At 37.2% G+C, this 23,169-nt stretch overlaps 1 protein-coding gene across 3 annotated transcripts in view; it reads right to left on the reverse strand.

Annotated features, from left to right (window-relative positions):
- Positions 1 to 23,169, reverse strand: part of dph6 (diphthamine biosynthesis 6) — a 137,826-nt gene that overhangs the window by 54,050 nt on the left and 60,607 nt on the right. The window contains exons 1-8 of one of the 3 annotated variants that reach the window (XM_059519489.1): positions 19,715 to 19,883; positions 19,534 to 19,625; positions 18,504 to 18,694; positions 10,667 to 10,740; positions 10,339 to 10,457; positions 1,778 to 1,839; positions 1,165 to 1,259; positions 976 to 1,069 (exon numbers count right to left, since the gene is read on the reverse strand). In XM_059519489.1, the coding sequence (XP_059375472.1) occupies positions 976 to 1,069; positions 1,165 to 1,259; positions 1,778 to 1,839; positions 10,339 to 10,457; positions 10,667 to 10,740; positions 18,504 to 18,694; positions 19,534 to 19,625; positions 19,715 to 19,737 (750 nt within the window). In that variant the 5' untranslated portion in view covers positions 19,738 to 19,883. Of the gene's footprint in view, positions 1 to 975; positions 1,070 to 1,164; positions 1,260 to 1,777; positions 1,840 to 10,338; positions 10,458 to 10,666; positions 10,741 to 18,503; positions 18,695 to 19,533; positions 19,626 to 19,714; positions 19,884 to 23,169 lie in introns of those variants that run through there. The other 2 variants (XM_059519487.1, XM_059519490.1) reach the window with 2 other exon arrangements.

Consider the following 23,169-nt stretch of genomic DNA (forward strand, 5'->3'; position numbering starts at 1 on the left):
GAGAAGAGTACTGGCAGAGAGGCTGTGAATGAGTGTGTAGTGTTCCCTGCATCAATCGCTCACAGGATTTCTGCTGAAGACATCTTCAGAACAATAAATTCCAGGGTTTCCAAATTAATTAAATTAAATGTAACATTAAAAAAAGAAAGAGGGCAGTACAGTTAGTGAATTAGTGATATTTCTTGATAATAGCGTGTTTGAACAATTAATATTTGTATTGTAACTTGTATTTTGACCTTTGTTGACGTTTATTAAAAGTGTGAATAGACTTGAACGCAATGTAAGAGTCTATGTTTCTTGTGTCTGTATGTGTCCGCAAAAGCAATGACACATTTTCATAGAAAAAAATGAAATGTAATATCACAGTTTAACTGACAATATACGGTAAAGTCATCACAATACATTCACATTTTTTGGTTGTGCATTATTTTTTAGAGGCCATAAGAAGAAAATAATACATTTTATAACACAATACATTTTTAATTCAGTTTATTTTTTTCTATTGTTTCTTTTGCTTTATTAATTATTTTCTGCCTTTATTATTAGTATTTTTATTTTTTACTTTTTAACTTATTCTTTCTTTTTATTTATTTGTATATTTATTTATATATGTGTTGATCTGTTTTTAGTTTTATTTATTACAACATGCATTTATTTCCATATTTAAATATTGCCATATTCAAATGTTAAATATAAAATTTATAAATAAAAGATTAAAAAATACAGCACATTTTTTTTATAAATAAATAAAATCAATAAAGGGGGTGAAGTAATACAAAAATAAGTTTAGGAATAAACTTAATAAAAAATGATAGTAAATAATAATAGAATGTTTTCTATTCATTCATTAATAATTTCCGAAGGTTTGGTCCCCACACATCTTCAACACAAAAAGAGCATTTACTGAAGCTATAGAGCAAAAAGCCACTCATTCTGACATCAGCAATGAAATGATAAAGGTGTAGAACTCTTTACTTCTCTCTTGTCCTCCGTGTGCATGCGTGTGAAGTGCAGGTATCCAACAGGAGCGAAGGCATCGGCCGAGTGGATGACCGTCTCCATCGAGTCACTGAAACACAAACCACAACTATCACTTCTGTTTCCACACACACACACACACACACACACACACATTATACACTCATGCTGGTGTTTGTCACTTACATGACGATCTTCTTCTTGAAGAGCGGACAGTCAACGGTGAAGGTCTCATACTCGCCTCCTTCTCCACAGATATGAACTCCATACTTCTCTGAAAGCTGCCATAAACCAGATTTATATTCACTACATATGAATTAAAAATTAATACTTTTATTCAACATGGAGAGATTAAATTGATCAAAGGTGCCATTTTTAGTGTTTCAAAAGATTTCCATTTCAAATAAATGCTGTTCTTTTGAACTTTCCGTTCATCTGTGAATCCTGAAAATTTAAATGTATCACGGTTTTCATGAAAATATTGAGCAGCACGACTGTTTTCATCACTGATAATACTCAGAAATGTTTCTTGAGCCGTAAATCATCATATTAGAATGATTTCTGAAGATCATGTGACACTGAAGACTGGAGTTAAAGTCAATTTGCACCAAAATAAAATGAAAGTTGTTCTATCTCATTTGACTATTTTTTTTAAATAATGGACTAAATCTAAAAGAACATTATAATGATGATTCATACGAAATGTCAAAACAGCTTGTCAGAATGAAAGAGTTGAGCTGAAAGCTGAAGCAGCTGAAGGTGGTTTATTTTCTGACGGGAGTGTTTGTGTGTCTCTGACCTCGTGCAGACACTCTTCCATCTCCGCCAGGGATTTTCCTAAATGTCTCTCTGGATCCAGGCCTGCCATAAACACAACACAAGAGCTGATCAGCGACAGAGACGCCACAGATTCCTGCACACAGAGCTGCAGGTCAACATGCATCACACTGCCACCTGGTTATGATCTGCCTCTCTCTGTAAACAACTCTTTATATCCATCCTTCATAAACAAGCACACAGGCTATTCATATTACTGCTCAGAAACCACAGCTCTGCTGAGCGCCGCCCTCCTGGCACAACACAGGAATCAAATCATGCTGCCAATATCAACAACACGCAGACATCAGCAACAAACAAACATAACCAGACGCAGAGCATCCACTCAAACTCAAACACATGAGGAAGTTTCCATGAACACTTTCCTACCATACTGTGCTCTTCTTCAACCAATGATCACGAGAAGAAGCTGCTGATCCTTCAGAAAATGAGCTCTAACCTCAAACAAACTAAGGCCAGACTTAAGGTTATATCAGACGGTTTATTTGAAACATCTGCAGTGGCAAAATTTGGTATGTAGTACCAACCTTTGAGAAATGACTAAATACAATTATTTATAAAAAATTTAAAAAAGTATACATTTTTCATACATTTTATTTAAGTTTTAGTTATTTTAGTGCATCAATGAAAAAATGTTGCCTTTGCATCTAGGTGAGAAAAAAAAAACTATATATATATATATATATATATATATATATATATATATATATATATATATGTTATATATTTATTTTTATTTTTTGCTGTAATAATGATAAAAGTGACTATAAGGCATGATGTTACTAAGATACTATAAACATTAACATAATGATTTTCAGTAAAGCTGCTTTGAAACTGTGTGCACTGTGAAAATCACTATACAGCTTTTAGTTTTAAATAATTTATCATTTCCACACACCATTAGTAATAAAGTACACTGGTTGAACTGAACTCAATGAATGTGTAAAAATAATTAGTCCAGCCTTTCATACTATATGAATCTATTTTGTCTATTGGCATTTGTCAAAATTTTATGGAAAGCTACTGTTTGAATATGGGTCCATCATAGAGTTAACAGAGCTGCATGCAAAATGTGGGCCAAAGCTTAAAATTACCTTTTTGTTCATTAAAATATTTTGTACCCTATTTGTGGAAAGCAGCAAACCCCTGCAAAATACTACAAAACCTTCTACAAACATTCCTAGTCTACCAAATGGTTAAACTTTTACCATTTCCCACTACAAACCACAACAACCCAACATAACACTAACTCATATTTTCCCTGCCTCTCATGATTTGCGCCTTCCGCTGGAGATAACCGCTGTGTGGTGAAAGGCTTGTTCTTCCCAGCTAACCTCAGAGGTCAAGGGTCCAAACCACAAGCCCTTAGGGGAAGCTGAACTTTAGACTACGTGTTTTTAGTGGCAAGCTGCACTCAGATGCCACTGATCTGCAGGGGATCAATGAGAATGAGAGTGGCCCCATTACCCGGCCCTGGGGAACACCGCTCATAATTAGTGTGAGAATATCTAATCTCCTCTCCTCTCATGTTAACCCCACACAAAGGTAACAGGGAGAACACCATTACAATTCAATCCTATTTAAATATCCTTTTTAATTAGCCATGCCTTTTAAACAAATTCTAATGATTGATTTCATACTGCTAAGAGGGAGTATGTTTTATAACATGTTTATTAATGTCTTGCTTTTAAATAAAGGATGAAGCACAACACAATTTGAATTTGAAAACTTGATGCAGGAAGAAAATATGCAAATAAAATAAAAAAGCTGTGTCATATCTCTGGGTGTGTCTCATTCCACTCCCTAGTTCCCTGTGAGGCGAATCACTGCATGGTGAACCTGAATCAGGGTATTTATTTGTTGCGATTAATTATGGAAAAAATAAGACCAGACCTGTAAGTCATCATATACTGACACAGTTGCTGACTAATATGATGCAGGACAACAATAAACTGTCTCTGCTGGCTCACTCATTAAGAAAGTGCCACCAATGTTTTCATAATGAGAGTGTAATTTAATTAAAAAATATCTAATTATTTTAAAAAGGTTAATAACTATTTATTATCATTATTCATGCAATGCTAAAACAGATTATTTCTTTCCAAAGCTACTTTGTGTAATGTCTATTGTGTAATGTTCAGCAAAAATTGATATGCAGTTAATTTGCGATTAATTAATTGACGCGCCAATTAATTAATTAATTACATTTTTAAAAATCATCAATTGACAGCCCTTGTATTTGTCAATGTATTGTGCATCGTCACTGTAGCGGTTATAACTTTCCGTGCCATTGCTGACATTAAAAGCAAGTGAATATAGCAGATCTGAACCAACTACAATCATATTGGCCTAAAAGATTCAGACAGTCAAGACTAGCCGCAGTCATGTGCTCTCATTTACATGAGCTGCACGACGTTCATTCATCTGCACCTGTTTTACTACCTGACCTACAGCTAATTACCTCAGCCCCTTATGGCACATTAAACACAAATAAGCCCAGTCCAAGCTCCATTCATCTGCCTGCACGTCCATCCTTGCTGCCCTTTAGACAAGCAGAGTCCAAGCAGGGCCCCAAGGAGCAATATGCCTGCAAAAAGTCTTTAACTCATTATTATCCTATAAAACTGAAATTTAATCCAGTCAACTTCCAAGCCAGTGAACTGGGCACAAATGGATTTTCAAGTTTTGCATTAGATTTCATGAGCTTCAAATTAGAGCAAAGTCTTTTTAGGTCACAAGTTCTTACAATACTGCCAGAGATGCGAAGGGTTTCTTTCCTTGCATGCTTCTTTAGTCAGATGCATTAAGACACTACATGCACAAAGTAGTCCATTTTGAGACTTTGCTCTGTTTTGTTTTCATAACATGTCTTCTTTCAGAAAATATCTAAAATACACATTTAAATGTTTCTTTTATTGCACTTTATCCATTTGCATCTGCACATTTCAATTCAATTCCAATCCATATCTTTAGTTTTTTCTCTTACTTGCACCAAGTTTTATGGTTTTATACCCATCTATATTCTGAAGGATTTTACTGAGGGATTTGTTCATAGTTCACCATTAACACTGATTAATATTGAACATTATATTCCTAAAAACATGGTGAATTTTTTTTGTTTTTCTAGCATAATGAAAAAAAAATCCAATATCCCTTCTGGAAAAAACCTTTAACTTTAATGTCAGTGTATCCAATGATTTATCTACAATATATAAACACATCAGGGCTCCAGACTGCAACCATTTGTTCTGCCGGTGCGACTAATTTTTGTGAGCGCTTGCACTCACGCGACCATTTTGTTGCATTTTATGAAACATCAAAAGGAAAACGAAACGTAAGCGAAACTAGCTCAGAACAGCTTTACTCGGGAGCCAAAGTTGATTTCGTGACACTGTTATAGCACAGATGCACCAGTGCTGTGAGATCCAGTGAGAAGCGTTTGAAATTGCCGCACAATTATAAGGTAACTGCAAGAGTGAGAAACAGCACTGACATACTTCAGGAAACCAGAAGCGTAACGCTAACTGTAACCATGGTGTTGTGGTAGAAAAAGTCGAATGCATTAGATCATTCATTTCAGGGTTTGTACCTTTTGAGACAGAAATTCAAGCACTTTTCAATGACTTTCAAGCATTTCACCCAACTATTTCCAGCGCTATAAAGCTCTAAGATGATCCAGTTTGAATGTTATTTTTAATGGGATGAACAAAATATATTTTGTGGTAAACAATCACTTACGTAAAATAAAAAAAATACATCAAATCATAATTATAACCAGTAGAAGAGCATTACTGGCTTATTAGTCATTCATTTCTAATTCTAATTTAATTTAAATGATAAAATCACTATTATAAATTATTAAATCATCAAGAAATCAGATTTTGTCAGAATTTAAAAAAATTAAATTTTGTGCATGACGTAAGAAAAGACACAAACTTTTCTTCAATTTGCTACTAAATCACACATAATCACTGATGCTGGTCAGTTCCATGTTAGAAAGATAATGGTACATTTAATAAGAGTGGAATATATATATATATATATATATATATATATTCTGTATATAAAAAGTAGATTTAGCACCTGTTACGGTTGTTAATAAAAGCACATTTTGTATGCATCTTAACTCAAGCTTAGTGCTTTACTGTCAAATCTGTATAAACAATACACAAAAGACAAATAAACAAGAAATGAACATGAACTATTATTAGCAACCAACGTTCAGATTTCTGTACTAGAAATGTATGCAAATGAGTGCATAAAATTAGATACTGTGGCATTTGCATATTTAAACATAGCATTTCAGAAAGCTTGTAAAATGATTAATGTCTCAATGCAAACCTGTATTTTTGCTTCCGAGGAACACAAAAATAAGTGAAATGCACTGTCATTAAACAGAAAAGAGCCACTGTAAAGTTATTATAAACATTATCCTTTTGGGGTAAACAGAAAACGGAAGTCATTGGGGATGGAAGATGTTTACATTATTAGATGCTAGATTATAATCAGAGAAATAATAAAACAGAACAATGACCTTGCAGTCACGAGTGAACTAAAGTTTGAGAAAGCTCAGTATCAGTCTCATCTGAGCGATCCTCACCTTATCAATGCCATCATTAAACAGTCAAAGCACCACTGCCCTGCCTACATGCTCAACGTGAACCAGAGGTGAATTAAAGCGCACAGATTCCAGATAGCAGCGAGAGACGCTGAGCATCAGAGCGCTGACGGTTCTCCGGATCGGAGGAGCACAGACTGACAGCTCGCCTTTAATCCCTGCCTTCAGAGAGGAACGCCAGGAAAATTGGATTCATGTTGAGGAACGTTTTAGCTTTAGAATGGATGAAATCAGCATCTCGCGCTGGAAGGTGAGCTATCTATCCTTTGAACAATGCTCTCAAAGACCTGAGCGAAACAATAGCGGCGTGCTATCACCTGATCTGTGAGCGTGTGAGCCAGAGCGTCTGCACGAACACACACGAGATGGGAGATTAAGAAAGATCGGAAAATTTGTTCAAGCTCTTATCTGAAATTCAACAGCTGTGTGAGGAATAATAGCAGTACCACGAATACAATTCAGCAGACACGCCGGAGATTTAATCTTTTTATCCAATAAATGGAATGAAGCTGCAATTATAACCTCTTGTGATGTTTATCACGACCTGTTAACACCGACAGTCTTCACACATGAATATTGAAAACGTAAAAGCAGTAATAAAAACATTAAGCACATTAAACCGAATACAACACGTCTGCTCAATGCATGATTGGCTCATGACTGATGTTTGTGAAGAGCATAAAGCCCTTCATAATGACACTTATGAACCTTTATAAAGACACTGTCTGAGATCCTGTAGATCTGCATCAGCTCATAATGAAACACACAGGATCCTTTGTCATGTGAGAGATCGCTCTAGAATCAAGATGGGAATGTTTCACTTTACTACTATTCCTAATCTCACCAATCTCTTATTGCTGTTTGTCCCGTAAACATCTACAGCAAATTATAAGAGTGCAACAAGACTAAAGCCACTTTAAGGCTTTGATTTTGGGCTCCCAAAAACATTTAAAGATTTTATGACCACTTCAGCAACTCGTTTCTCTTCTTTCAAACCCTAACCCCTACTCTTAAAGAACAATTCACCCAAAATAATCATCTGTCACCATCTACTCACCCTCACATTGTTTAAACCCTTAAAAGTCTTCTGTGAAATATAAAATATGTTTAGACGAATGTTAGTAACTAAATCACTTTGGTGACCATTGACTTCCATTGCATAGACAAAAATATGCCAAGATATTTCTCAAAATACTTATTATTTTAATCCATAATAACACTTCCTGTGGTGAAAAAGTGCATCTGCTGTTGTCTCTCACAGATTAGTTTAGAGCTGTTTAAATGCTGCTTGATCTGTGCAGATTTCTCTCCTGATTCAGACCAGAACACTTTTTCACTGGAGGAAGTGTTATTATGGATTATAGACTCTATGTGTTTGAGTTAAAATCATCTGAATGCTGGATTTGTTTCATCTTGTGTCTTCTCTAGATGTTCACTGATGGACTGGAGTGCTGTGGATTATTGTGATGTTTTTATCAGACTCTCATTCTGACGGCACCCATTCACTGCAGAGCATCCATTGATGAGACACTGATGCAATGCTACATTTCTACAAACCTGATGAAGAAACAAACTATATTTTTAGTTGCAATTCATGTATAAGTATTATATAGGATCTCAACGCTTCCCTGATGAGAAATGATTATCATAAAGATTGGCACATGCCTCAAAATGGTGAGAAAAGGGTTGTGTGCATTTAAATAATGAGAATATAACACCAACAATTTGAGTGGAAACGAGTCTGTATAATTGCAGAAAATAAATTTATAAAGCAGGCATTAAAAAAGGAAAGCAGCAACACCGTAAACAGACCTTTCAACTTCACACATGCCAGTTTCCACTGGAACTGTCATCCAATTAACTACTGGAAACAACAGCGCGTCTGGCCATCCTCACCCACACAAATCAACCAATTAACTAATTACATGAATATCTGACGCTGCCGGATTTACCAGCCAATTATTTCTGCTCGGCTGCACAGAGGTGGCCAGCGATCGCAGAGAAGTTCTGCTCCGGTTTCTGACATGACTACAGAGAGAAACTTGGCACAAACGTGGAGGAGAGATAGTCTTCAACTTCAGCTTTGAGCGTTGTGTGGGCAGCTGTCTCGTAACAACAGATCCCCTCCTTTAAAACAGTTTGAATGTCTTCTGTCAACCCGGCGATTACCCACAATCCTTCTCCAAGTGTTATTACAGGATTATAATTTATATCTGTGTCTAACCGCCAGTGACGAGCGATATTTACTCACTCTTTCATTGCACCGTTTGCAGTATTGTTCATTTATACATATACATTATTTACATTGGGAACAAACATGAGATAATATGAATACTCTTGATTATTTACTACTGCAAATGTATCTTCGTTGTTATTTTAGAACACTGTGCATTAGTTTTAGTACAAATCCAATGTAGGTACATATTGTATAGTTTGGTGCATATAGAAAAAAACATTTAAATATTCTTGCATTAAATGTGTTAAATCTATAGGTCTACAGTGGCTGTTTGACAGAAACACAAAGGTGTAGGTGTAGCTGTTATGTTTCTCACACAGACGTTCCTCTGAAGAGTGAGTATTTCCACCTGTGGTGTTTGTGGATGTACAACACACCTCTGTCACGCGACACACACATGCTGTTCGCCCGCGGCCCTGACCCATGAACCCATGAAAGCCACAATTACTGAGGTGCTCCCCACCGGCCCGCAGCGGTGTAAGTCCATCCCAAACCTCTAATTCCTAATTACCGGCGCCGGAGGCCAGGGGAAGAGCCAGTGCTGATAACATCTTCTCTTCTACCTGTACCCAAGCACAAACACACACACATAATTACACTCCTCCAGACGTGTGGGGAATGTGCTTTCAGAGGAAGATTTGTCAAGAGCCGGCGGTGCTGTTGGGATTTGGGGGTAAACTGTGCCGGCGGATCGCTCAGGGCTCATGTGGACGAGCGTTTCCACGTCGAGTGATATTAGCATTCCTTCAAAACACACACGGATCCGGTGTGAGCCGGTCGAAACAAACAACAACAACAACAGCAAAACAAAGATCCTCTCGAGTGTCATTCTGTCTGAGGGAAAGGGTTTAAAGCACAGCTCGCATTCACACACACAATCATCTGCTTAAAAACACATTTAGAAGAGCGCAGATAAGACACGGGACGGGATTTGGAAAAAAGGGATTTTGACAAGAAGTAATCCCAATTCATCTAAACCCTTCAAATAATAGAAAGGGACAGAAGATTTACAACTGCACATTTATATTCTAATCATTCAAGCTTTAAAACATTACATGTAAAACAGCTACGGGGATATAACATCCTCCAGTTCAGCTACCAGTCCGCCAGCGTTAACCACGAACACATTCATCGCTTCACAATCAACATACTCTCAGAAAAAAAAAAAATCTTTTTTTTTTACCCTTAAAAGATTCATAGTAGTACATTAAGGGAACATTTGACTACTGTAAGATACTAATATGCACAAGGTACACAGTTGTCCCTTTAAAAGTGATGCCTCACTAAACCATAACATGCAGAGACATGCATTTTGACATTATTTCACATGTAAGTGTCATTTAAGGCACAAACAGACTCAGAAGTGAAGGGAGTTCTGTGCATCTGTGCCACTGTGGCTCCGCTTGTGAGCGCTGGTTTATAACTGCGCTCTATTTTGATATTTCCTTCTCGAGCTCGATTGGTTTAAAATCGCTTGAATGTTTAAACCCACAGGACCTAAAACACATGCAAATGATGAACCTTCAATTGTATGATGGTTAATCCAAGAATTACCTGCCTTTCGAACCCTGGTCCTTTCTAAACATCAGATGCACACATCCTTTGAGGTTTGGCCCATACGCTCACATCTCTTACTAGTTTGAGCCCTGAGCATCCGTGGGTCACCCACCGTACGCTGCCACCTTGACGAGGACGGCGTGCAGGTCACTGGATATGATCTCTCGGAGCAGCTCGGCCTGGTCTCGGCGCCACAGGTACGCCAGCGGCTGGAGCTGCAGTCTCACACACCTGCAGAGAGACACGGCGTCACAGGGAGAAACAGGAGAAGACGTACACCACAAACCAAGCAGGCATGGAAGAGGACATGAGAGGATGTGAGGAGAAAAGAGAGCGCACTTCACGTGTATTTGATGTATTAGGTTTAGAGACAAATAAGCCTGAGCACATTAGAAACATTAGGTGTGAGAAAGAGAAAGGAGAAGCGAGAGAGAACTTACACATGTTCCACACGTACTCTCTGGTAGTCGGACAGAATGGCCCCCACAGACACGGCCTCAACACACTCCTTCTCCTGGAGAACCAGAGGAGAGCGATCAGATCTGAGACGACAGAGTCACCCAGCGATGCTGTGGTGTATGTCACATCACAGACACTACGGTGATAAATACACATGGCCACACATTAACAGCGTGCTTTGTGTTTCTGCAGCATCACAAACTCTCACTGAAGTCTTGTGTGTTTGTTACATCAGTGTTAATGCACACAGTTCCCCTGAATGAAGGGAAGCAGCAATCGGAGTAAAGACACTTCAGCATTTATGTACTTTAGGATGCACTGACAGTAAATTTCTCAGCCGTTATCTGCTGATGTGAATACTTTGTTTTGTTTTTGTTTGCTCTTAACTGATGCTGTGAACATGTGGTGCATTATTAAAATATTGGTTAGAGGTTAGAATTGACAACGGAGCCCAAAATATCAGATTCAACTGCTAATTTTATTTTATTTTTTCAGATATAATAATTACACTTAAAAATAAAAACTGAAATGTTTTTATTCAACTCAATTCCACATAAGGTCTTTGTCTTTGTGTCCGATTTATTCAAACATAAACATAACTAACAGTAAATAGGCTTCCTCCAGTGGTTTTTCCAGCTATCTAACCAACTGTGAACAACTTCGAGGAAAATGCAATGTTAAGTGACATACTGTTCTCAAGCTGTCTTATTGACATGTTTCCATAAATGATTACATGAGACATTTCAGTTGTTCTGTATCTTTCTACACTCTGATGTTCATTCATGTGTTCATTTCACGCTACATTTAAGAGCATAAAAACTGCATTTATCGTCTGAATTGTGTGATAAAATAACCAGATATGAGAGCTGAGCTCTCTGTGATTATTGGATGAGAGGTGCTACGATAAAGTTTGGTGAAATCTGCAGACCTGGCAACCCTGGCTTGAACTTTGGGTCATTTATAAAGTCAAATAGAACTTGCACTAGCAGTGCTGTTTTTTAAGTAAGATTTTGTCAGTGTTATTAGCATTAACTGCACTAACTTCTACATAAGAGACATTTTCTTTACACAAATTATGAGTTGAGGTCTTTTATTGATTGACGGGATATAATTGGCTGTTTATAAACCCATTGGCTGACGTCAGACAGTGCTTTTATCAGTCAGTCAGTGGCTGATATATCGGTGCATTCCCAATATATCTCTGTCCTGTACGTCCACATTATCCTCTCAAACACTGAATCTGCAGGAGCTCGGAGCGGTGTGTAGTTCATCCCTGTGGTCAGACATGAACACAGCGTCAGTGCTGGAACGCCGCTCAAGCGCTGTCAGACACTCATGCCTTTGGCAAACACTGATAAGGCCTATCACTTTCCATCAGCACTAAACTAGATTGAGCAAACTACATTAGGCAGAAAATACAAATAAATTACAAGAGCTTTAGGCTACGCTCTTTATCTGGCACTGGGACTGTGTGTGTGTGTGTGTGTCCTGCCTTCACACACACACGCGACATGATCGGAGTCTCGTTCAGCCGTTCCCATGAGGCAAACAAACAGCAACCGCACGCCGTCTAAATATGAAATCAAACCCTGTGTGCCGTTATTTATTCTCAGGAGAACAGAAGAACTTCTGATGAATCTTCATGCTGCGCATTCTACAGACTTCTGCTTTACATTCAAGTCTAGTCTGAAGTCGCGTGAAACCTTACAGAACGGAGGAGGGAATGACATCAAGTCATTTTTCACTAACAATAAGGCCTGTGCATTATGGACAAATCCATTCACAACACACTGAGTTTTGATTCAATTAAAAAAAGAGAGCAAATTCAGAACAGTTTAATTTGGAAAGTCGTTTTGGCATCCCGTCGCGACTGTGAGTCAACAGTGCAACTTCTTTTGATCATTACTAATGTTCACTCTCCAGAGACTGTTTCTGTGCTGTTTTGATTCCAAACAGGGTGAAAAACCTAGGACTAGTTTGCAAAAGTATGTTTTTCAAAAAATCTAAAGTCCCCGAAAGTGAGGGTCAAATCTGAGGTTCCAGTGATATAAGGTTTTGGAGGTTCTGCGCGGTTTCATACTTCTGAGCGCTGTAGCGCCCCCGTCAGGCCGATCAGAGCGAGCCTTGGTGATATTGTAGACGGTGAGAGTACTACCAGCCCTCCAAATCTCAAGTCTCTACGACTTACGGTTTGGTCTGCACGATCACTTTTAGAGGAGATTGATGCTCCTCGGCCGGTCTCACAATCACAACATGGTCTCAACGCTGCACACTTGAACCCCTTACTATTGATAAAAATGTAATGGTATCTGTTTGGAACGTCATGAGAGACCGGAGTAAATGATGAAACCTGCTGCAGGACGCTGTGATGTAAATGTCATGTCGACAGTAATCAGATAAATGTGGCAGCAGTGGTTTCAGCTGGAGTTATCTAATGAGGACGTTCCTCCGGCTGCTACCCCGCACAGGTAAAGCGCTCTTCTATTAGCTGCGCCATCGATCGCCGCCGTCCTGGGAGTGACCCAGAGGTCATCATTTATGTAGTAAGCAGGTTTAAAGGTATCCATTTCTTTTTATGTTCTTTACAGCAGTAATGTGGAAGTAATCAGAGACGGGTTTGATTTTTGTCTCTCTCCAGCCGTTCCTGAGAAATCCACCTGGACGCCCGTGGTCTTCTGAAGCCGCTGGTTAAGAGCTGGAGCGCAGGAGAGAAACAAGGGTGTGTTTGGAGGACCTGATGGACCCCGCTCTCACGGGACGCTCGTCTGTCGATACTGGAGCTCCTTAAAGAGCAGCTTTACCTCCTCTTCTGATCGGTGTGTGTGAAGCGTATGAACATCTTCCAGTCTCTAACTACAGAGTCATAGGCTGCACAGAAACGGAGTAATTCTTTACAGTCGTATTATAGTTTTTAATGCCATATCAGCACATAAGACTTATTTTCATGATAAGAGCTGAGTTAGGATAAATACAGTGCAATACAGCAGTTAAGATTAAGATATTTTACATTTACGTACGACAAAAATGCTGAGCCTTTTTCTAGTAAAATCAGATTTTCTAAAGTGAGCTTACTGAATAAAAATGTTGTCCATTAAAAGCTGGACAGCCCAATAAAATATGTTTAATGTAAAGGAGAGATGAAATGATTGAGGAACGTAATGCTTTACAGTATAAAAAGTATTAATTATAATGTTAATTTCAATATGAAATTTGATAAAAGGTTAAACATATAGGAAACATAGTTCTACTAACTGCAATATATTAAAAGGTAATTGTGACTTTTTACGTCACAACTCTGAGAAAAAATTAAGAAATGTGAAGTATATTTGTGAAGCTATTAGTTTATCAATTTATTTATTTACTTTTTATTAATTTGTTATATTTATTAATTGAGACATAAAAGGAAGTGGCTATTACCTTTATTATTATTTTTTATTCCATGGCAAAAACAAATAAATAAATAATGGTAAGATGCAAACTCAAATAAAAAAAAAAATCCAAATGAGAAGTCAACCCAGAGTTATGAATTAATAACTCACAATTATGAGATAAAAATGTTTATTAGAAGGCTAGATTAGAGGACCCGATTAATCACCTAAGATTTGGATACTGTACGTACTGTTTTAACTACAGTCTGATGTCCTTCTGAGCCATGTTGTGTTGTTCACAGATCATTATATTTCCCACAGAGCTGTCAATATTTGTCTTCACTGTTTTCTTCACAGATCTTGAAAGGACTGCTGGCACACAAGCTGTGATTTTGATCTGCTTTATTATTCTCAAAACCCCTCAGAATTATATCTGTAACCAAACCAGGCCAAAATAAAACAGCAAAATGACAACAACTAAAAAGATTTGTGCTAATCAGTTACATTTCAGATGTTTCAGGGTTAAAGATTAGTGCTAAAATGGTCCCTGACTAACGTTGTTTTATTTATTAACTATGATTAATAAACAATGAAGCTCAAATGTGTGACCTTCCGGGTTCACCATATTTAATGCTGAATTTAAACTTTAAACTCTAATTTTTGGCTGACCTTTAATGGATACATTATATCACTACGCATGATAATATTGTTGCACTTTTGTACTGCAGTATATTGTGTGATGATACATTATAACACCTTTATGATACAGTGATAAAGCCTGCAAAAAGATCTAAGAGAGGGTAACAGAAAGCATTTTAGGAAAAACAATATTTTAATTAAGAAAACTCAATTTAGACTGAATATAAACTAAGTGAATGGCCCAATGTACTGTGTTAATATTAATGAATACACTGTACATTCACAACACATGTTTCCCAGCGCTAGAGTTACACCGCACTTATTCACAATCACACAAGAACATTATTTTTATGGATTTTAATTAAACACGTACACAAGAGGTGAGCACCAAAAATCCTGTCAAACAGCGGCTGAGTACCGGACAGACTTATCTGATTGTGCTAATACTGTCAAAAAATATAATCAGTTAAACAGCTGATTATGTCTAAAGTGAAAGTAAACGCTGAGAGAGAGACGAACGTGTGTAGCTCTTAAAGTGACAGCAGACTGATAACACTAAACATCATTAGAGGAACGGTTCATTATTCACTCACTCTCATGTTTCCTAGATATTTTGATGAATGTGGGGAACCAAACAGTCGCTGGTCCACACTGACTGAAAAATAACTTTCATGTTCAACAAAAGAAAGAAACTCATTCGGGTTTAAAACAACTTGAGAGAGAGCAAATGATGACAGGATTTTCATTTTGGGTGAACTATCCCTTTAATGTTAATAAAACAACAAAACACAGAAAACTAAAATCCCTCCTGCTCTTGACTGAAGCTCTTTAATACGGTTTCTTTAATAAGAATCAATGCAGAGTGCTTTATTTTTATATTTGTTCTTTCCATTTGTTAACCGCTACGGCTGAATACACATACTGTACCTGGATTATAAAGCACTGTCTGTTTTAATTATATATTATGTGTGTTTGTAATGTGTTCTTTTTTTAATAACAACGATAAAATAATGACAATGATTTTTATCTTCGTGACTCTGCCCTAAATGTCTACCATTGTTCAGTATTATAGATATATATATATAACCTGAGACAATTACAGCACGTCCTCAGCACACATGCACAGGCTTTCTATTGACAATAATGCTGAAGAAAACAACATTCCCCTGATTGTGAAGAACCTTATGAAGAGGAGAAGCGTCTCATGTGCTGCATGCAGGTACAGCTATAGATGGCACTATTGCACCATCACACACACACACACACACACACACACCTACAGCAGAGCCGCTCCTTTATGTTCGAGTGTCATTTGCTCAAACGATAACATCTAATTAAGTCAAAGTGCTGGATGAATCTTTAAAAACATCACACTTCTCCACCAGAACACACTTCTGGTTTAACAGCTCATTATCGCACCATTCCTGACACCATCATCAAACCGCACTCCGAGGCGAAACACAAGAAAAGATAACTTTCTGATATCCTGAAATCATTTGGCCAGACAAAGAACTTTCTGTTTGTTCGTTCTTTCATCATCAAAATGAGGATTTTTCTCGTTTTTTAATCATTCTCTGTGATCTGATGCTGGAAACGTGTGCGGTGATGTTCAGAAAACGGTCAGATGTGAGAAGCATAAGGTTTTATCAGATGCATCGATGTCCAATAGCGTCCATAATAAAAGACAATTATTTAAAAAAATCAATCGCATTAACAATATTTTACATTAGAATTTATTGTATTGATAAACGGTTTGATGCATGTGATGTAAAACTGAAATGTTAACAATAATATTACAATTACAAAATGTCTATAGATCATTTAAATGACTTGACAAAATAAAAGTTTGGTTTAACTTGAAGAAACTGTGACAGAAATATATTATCACACCGTAGAATGCACTGCTCAAAGCTATAATAATAAAATGATTTTAAGGACTGTAGCTCAATTCTTCTTCCATGTTTTCATTTTAACAGTAAGCTTTTGTTATGCAGAACTTCGTTTGCCAAAAAAGGAACTATTCATTTTTTTTGGATGACTTTTTAAAAGATTAATGTTTTATGCTTTTGTTTGATTATCACCGTTTCTGATAATAGCGGTGTATTAAATCATAACTGCAGAATAATTACAACAGGAAATACAGAATTTCTTTAAAAACTTTAAGGTGTTAAAATTTTCTGAATTTAATTGATTAGAATTTTTTTTTTATTATTGAACATTTTATTTTAAAATGTAAAATAAAACAGAATTTGGGGAGAAATAAAACAGATTTAATAGAGCCTAACATACTTATTTTTGTTCAACTTTTAGTGTAATGTTTAATATAGAGCGAAAATGTTGTTATGACTCCAATTAATTAGATGTACTTTTGAATACTTGAATACAAATTAAACATGGAAAATAACAAAATATAGAAAAAGAAATGGGGGTTGAGATTGAATAAAAAAAAATAATAATAAACTTTCACAAGGCCCTTAAAATCTTTTTTTTTTTTTTTTCAAATTTGACAAGTTTTCATGATTTTAATGAGTTCGAAATGCGTTTTGATTGTTTGAATTAAATTCCACGATTAAAGGAATTCAGAAAAATGGGGGAAATCCTAAACATAATTATAATAATTTGTGAACAAATAAAATGTATTTAACAGGGTCCTATATGGAAGAGAAATAATTACAAATGCCTTTGAAACAAAAAAAAGTTTCTAGTTTGCATCATTAATAAGGTGTGATCTGAGACCTGAGCTCTTGTTTGTGTGTCTGTATTAGTTCATTAAGCATTGTTTGGGGAATCCTGTGTGACATCAGAGAGAAACCCCAGTATTACACCAGACGTGATATAACACTAAGAAATGAACACTCAATATCTGAGATGAAATTTATAAAGTGAAATAAAATGGTTTGAAACTTGCTTGTCGAATATTATACATCGTAACTTTAAACCGATTTGAATATTTCAGAAGTAAACTCTGGAAGGTGAGTATTAATTAATATACATTTTAATAATGGAAATGCGTTTAAAATGTTTTTAATTGAAATATTCACAGCTTAAATAAACAACTATGGTACATTTTAGACCCTAAAAATACAAACCCTGAAAATACAAGGCATTAAAATGCAAGCACAGCACTGAACCTCTGATGTGTGCATGTGTGAAGCGAGAGCTTGAATCAAGGGACAAGTGAACAAGTTTATGGTTTCTCAAGGTTTATGTTAAAAGGTGAGTTGATTAAGACTAGTTTATTCACTTTAAATGCTATAGACATGTAAAACATTCATGCTTCACATCATTTTATTGGGTGCTTTATTAATATAATTGTGAAGGTGTGATGTCATTGCGTGATTACTTAAAATTGTGAAGTGAAGCAGTTCATTGAATCGATCTGTCCAAAAGAACCAGTTCATGGAAAAGAATCATATTTCCCCATTAGCATAAAGCTCTGGATTATAAGTAATGAAGCTGTAAATAAGGTTCAGTTTCTTGCACAGACCTATCGTTTCGCTTCATAAGACCTCAATATATCGTCATGAGTCGTGTTCCTTGCTCTGCTTTCTTTCTTACTTTAAAAAATGAGCAGCCGCTGACTTGCATTTTATGAATCACCGAGGAGCACGGATTCAGCTAAAAACCTTCTCTACTGATTAAAAGAAGTCACCTCTCTCGGATGGGGAGTAAGCTAAGCGTACATTTTCATTTTGGGGTGAACTATGCCTTTAATGGATCACAACACAATGCACTCTTTCTGTTGTCTGGTTCTCGTCTCTCGAGGCGTGATCAGCACTACTGATGCCTGTTTTCACAGACACCGCTGTACCTTCACAAGCTTGAGCAGCTGGTAGAGATCCTCCACCTCGTCTCCTTCGGTCTGGCTGTATTCTCTCTCCGTGTGCAGACTGGAGCCCTCGATAGTGCGCCTGTACAGGGGAACACCCATGGCCTCGGCGTACAGATCCACGGCCTGATGACCCACCGTCTGATACATGTAGCTGTCCAGCTCATCCGGAGCTGACACACAACACAGGCACATTCATCTTAAAGACATGTCTCAGGATATATCTATACAGCTCATTTCTGAGGAAGAAAAGTCAACTAACAAAACTGAGAAAAAAACAATTATTATTTACACTTTACACTTTGTTTTTAGAGTGCGATTATACATTTAAATACTGAGTGTTATTAATTAACTACACATACTTACGATATGGTTAGGATTAAGGTTACTTGCATGTAATTACACATAATTTATTGATATTCTAATAGTAAGTACATATAACGTGTCATCAGCAATTTTTCCATTTTTATTCCACAGCAACAAAAAAAGTCAGAAATGTCTTTCTTTCTTTTTTAATCCTGTGGCAGAAACACGCTTCCATACTTCTGATCATCAAAGCTGCACTCGCTTAATCAAAACACAGAAAAATCAGTAATATTGTGAAATATTATTATAATTTCAAACAGCTGTTTTCTGTGTGAATCTGTATTAAAGTGTAATTTATTTCTGTGATGCTCCGCTGTATTTTCAGCATCATTCCTCCAGTCTTCAGTGTCACATGATCTTCAGAAATCAGAATAATATGATGATTTGAAAGGTTATATTATACATTCACACTAACAGATACATAGATAGATGTGTGTGTGTGTATGTATGTATAAATGTATTGGTGTTTAGGAACTGTAAGTGATGTCTTTTCACCAAAACGTTCTGTAATTTATAACATTTATAGCATACTTCTTATATTCTAATGCATTTTCTGATGAAGTTGTAATTGAAAATGTCGTTCAAATGGTTTTGTTGATGAAGTTATCTCATGCCACACGAGTAACAGGGAGTGCGTTGATCTCACCGTGTGTGTGAGGCATGAGGTTCGCGAGAGCCACGATAGAGTGACCAGCAGACACACACTGCAGCATGTTATAACAGCTGTCCTTCCCGCCGCTGAAACACACACACACACACACACACACACACAGTCAATGACCGTCTCGAGCATCAGCACATGCAGCAGTCGTTATTGTTCACGTTACCTGATCAGCGCAACGACTCTCATGATGTGTATCTCACAGCTGCTTACACACAGAGATCATCACACACGTGTTCCTCACACTCGACTGTAAACACCGGCGCGCTTCCGGGTGTCTGAAGGACCCCACGTGAGGCTGCCCGATGACGCGCCAGCACGAAATGCTCTGACTGACCGCTAAACAAAAACATCCCTGGGTTATTCTGCTTAAATATCGTCTATAGTGCAGCATATACTGTTATATGAATGCAGAAAACTGAAGTCAAGCATACTGCTGCTGTGTATTAAACGAAGGGCTTCATTCATTCACTTAAAAACAGCTTAGAAACCATTTTCACCCAGTAATTATTTAATCTAGTCAATTACACAAATAAACAGCAACGCATTGAATTAAATGTGATATTTTTGAAGTAGAAAGATTGAAATAGTATTTTTATATAGTAATAGTAATATAAGTGTTTTTGGAAATGCAGCATTGCATCAGTGTCTGATGCAGTGCTACATTTCTACAAACCTGATGAAGAAACAAACTAATCCTGATCTTGAATGGACATTTCTTTAATAAAATCTACATGTCAGTGATATTAAAATGACAGTGTAGAAGCGCCGACACTGAATGACGTCTTTGGTCTTTTCTATAAAGACTGGGCATCTCAAAGCTGATTTACACACACACAAACTCATCTTGGTCGCACAAGGACACAGAAACTTTGCTCTTAATAAGAAGCTGTGAAATGATGACACAGACGTCCAGAGAGTCGCGGCAGTCAAGGTTTAGCTCCACATCTATTCATCTTCTTTTAAGAGGACAACAAAACAGCTTCTGTTCGCGCTGACAAGCTCATCTTGTGCAGGGACAAATTGCTCCTTAAATTACACAAACTGAGCAATTTTCGCAGTTTTATAGAAATATTTTCACCATCACACATGCTGACCTGAAAGTTATTATTTGCCTTTTTCATTTCACTTCTTAACATCTTCTATGACAGATATCCAAAAGCGCATCTGCTGTGAATAACGGTCTGTTTTAGGCTCTTCTGTGAGGAAAAGACCAGCGTCCTGATGGCAGCACATTCCTCACTGAAGCTCCTGACGGGAATAACTCTCCCAGGAATAACTTCAGTTTCCTGCAGAAGTACAGTATGATTGAGTCATAACTGCAAGTCTATTTACATCATCTGACAAGTATTTCCTCTGCAACGAGAGCGCATTTGTAGCCGCACTTAAGGCAGATGTCTGCCCAGCCTCAAAAGTACCACAAAATCCAGATTCTGACTTTCAGAAGGAATCAGTTCAGCTCATAATTCTGCGTGCGGCTGCAAACACGCAGCACATCTGTCTGTTCAGATGCCATACATCTTCTGCTTCACAGATCCTCGTGGAGCAGTAAAGACTGAGCGTTTGGCAGGCCGTGTTCTCCACGCTTTCTCTCAGGATCTTGCTAGGCAGGGCACTACATACTTACAATACACTGTAATCACTTCGAGTCTTGGCTGGAAAAGATCTTCTGCTGTTATGATTTAAATCACTCACCTGTCTAAATGTTATTTCCATAAACAATAATCTGCAATGTTACCTGTTACCTAATTCAAGTCTGTCAACACATCTAAGTGAGTGCTGTACAAAACTCCTGTAAAATATGCAAAAACAAATCACTGATCAACTCACACATACACACTCCAAGCCCTTTACGGCAAAAATAAAATAAAATGAAATAAAATATACAAAAAAATGCATTTGCTAAATTAGTTCGAAATATATGTATGTAAATATATTTTCTACCAACATATTTTTGGACATTTTTCAATGTTTTTGAAAACATTAATACTGTATATTGAAAAAGTTTATCTAAACATATGAAAAAGAAAAAGATAAATTTTAAAAACATTTCAAAATATATTGTGCCATCCATACATTTCAGTCCGTGAAAGTACATTCATATATGTCACATTTGAATAAAAATCAGCAAGGAACTTTACAGTGTTCAAATATAAAGAACATATCGAATCATTATAAATCCAGTTTTGATGTCCAGTAGGAGATTCCATCTATATTTACATTTAACCTTCAACTATTCCTGCCCCGAAATGGATTTTGATAGATGAAGGTTGAAACTAAATATATTAACAATTTATAAAAATATATTTCCTTGAGCGTCACTGTTCACAACATATATTTATCATTTTGTGCCGTGCAGAAGAAATAAAATCATAGGAAAAATGACATAAAAGGAAATAAATTATGACAGAGCTTTTAATTCTGGGTGAATACTATATCTGTATACTGTATACTGTATATGTAGTTGCAGATGCAACTGATGTACGTACAGCAGTATGTACTGCATCTGTCTCAAGAACATTACATGCAAAAATGGTTTGTGTATAAGGTCTTGTAAGTTCTTCTCCAGATATTTTCTGATTTGATATCTTTGGTTTTGCAGGAATCACACTGAAGTGCCAGACAATCTCATTCATGTGACAGATCTCCCCCATGTACAGTAATCACAGGCCTTTCCTCTTCTGCACAGACTGTGGACAGCATGCTCTTTTGATTTCTTTCAATATTTAGGATTTTTCCTAATCTTTCTCTGCTAACCGAACATCTGGAACCTGTAGCTTTACCAAAATAACTCAACAAAATAATATTTGCAACTTGAAAGGCTTAATTAAATGATTAAATTAGAATTTTTAACGTGCAGCCATGCATCTAAGCTGTGGTAACAGGTCCCCTGAATCATTTGGCGTATTAGCACAACTTCACATCAGATTTTGCTTTTATAAATCTTAATTAGATGAGTAAATGATGCCAAAATGTTCCATGTTCAGGTGAACCAACCCATTAAATGTTGCAGATCAGTGTTATGCAATGTGCCACATTTAACCTTTTTAAAATCAGCCTTGACCGCATACCATCCAGAAACAACTGGCATCGCTTTCCTGCGGTGACCCTGTGTTTGTGTAATACCGTAATACTCATTTTTTTATCCAGCCGCTGGGTACGAAAGCTCCATCCATTTCAAGGCCGCTAAGTGAAGTGGGATGCTGTAATTAGGACGTCTGCTCTCTGACATACAATCCGAGGACGGTTGCTTTCTTGCCCGACAGACACAATCTTAATCCAGGAAATATCTGGCAATCAGAATATTGGATCTGACATCAGAGGCAGCCACAGAGGCGGTCCTTCTCCAGCTTCAAAGCTGCGGCGGTGCCTGTTAGAGGTTTCTCCTGTGATCAAGTACGACACTCCGCAAACACACAAGCCCCGGCGCTCTCATGTGCACACTTTGCTTTTCTTGGATCCCAAGTCAGCTTGTGTGTTGTGAGCGTGTTTGTGTATGTCTGGATGGACTGCGATGATGTAATCGAACGCTTTAATCACAGGCACCTGTTCTGCATTCGGGGCCGCACATGCGTCTGCCGGGGCCCGTGACTACTAGTGCGGCTCCGTCCCAGCTGCAAT

Source organism: Carassius carassius, chromosome 31 (genome assembly GCF_963082965.1).
Source record: "Carassius carassius chromosome 31, fCarCar2.1, whole genome shotgun sequence".
NCBI lineage: Eukaryota > Metazoa > Chordata > Actinopteri > Cypriniformes > Cyprinidae > Carassius > Carassius carassius.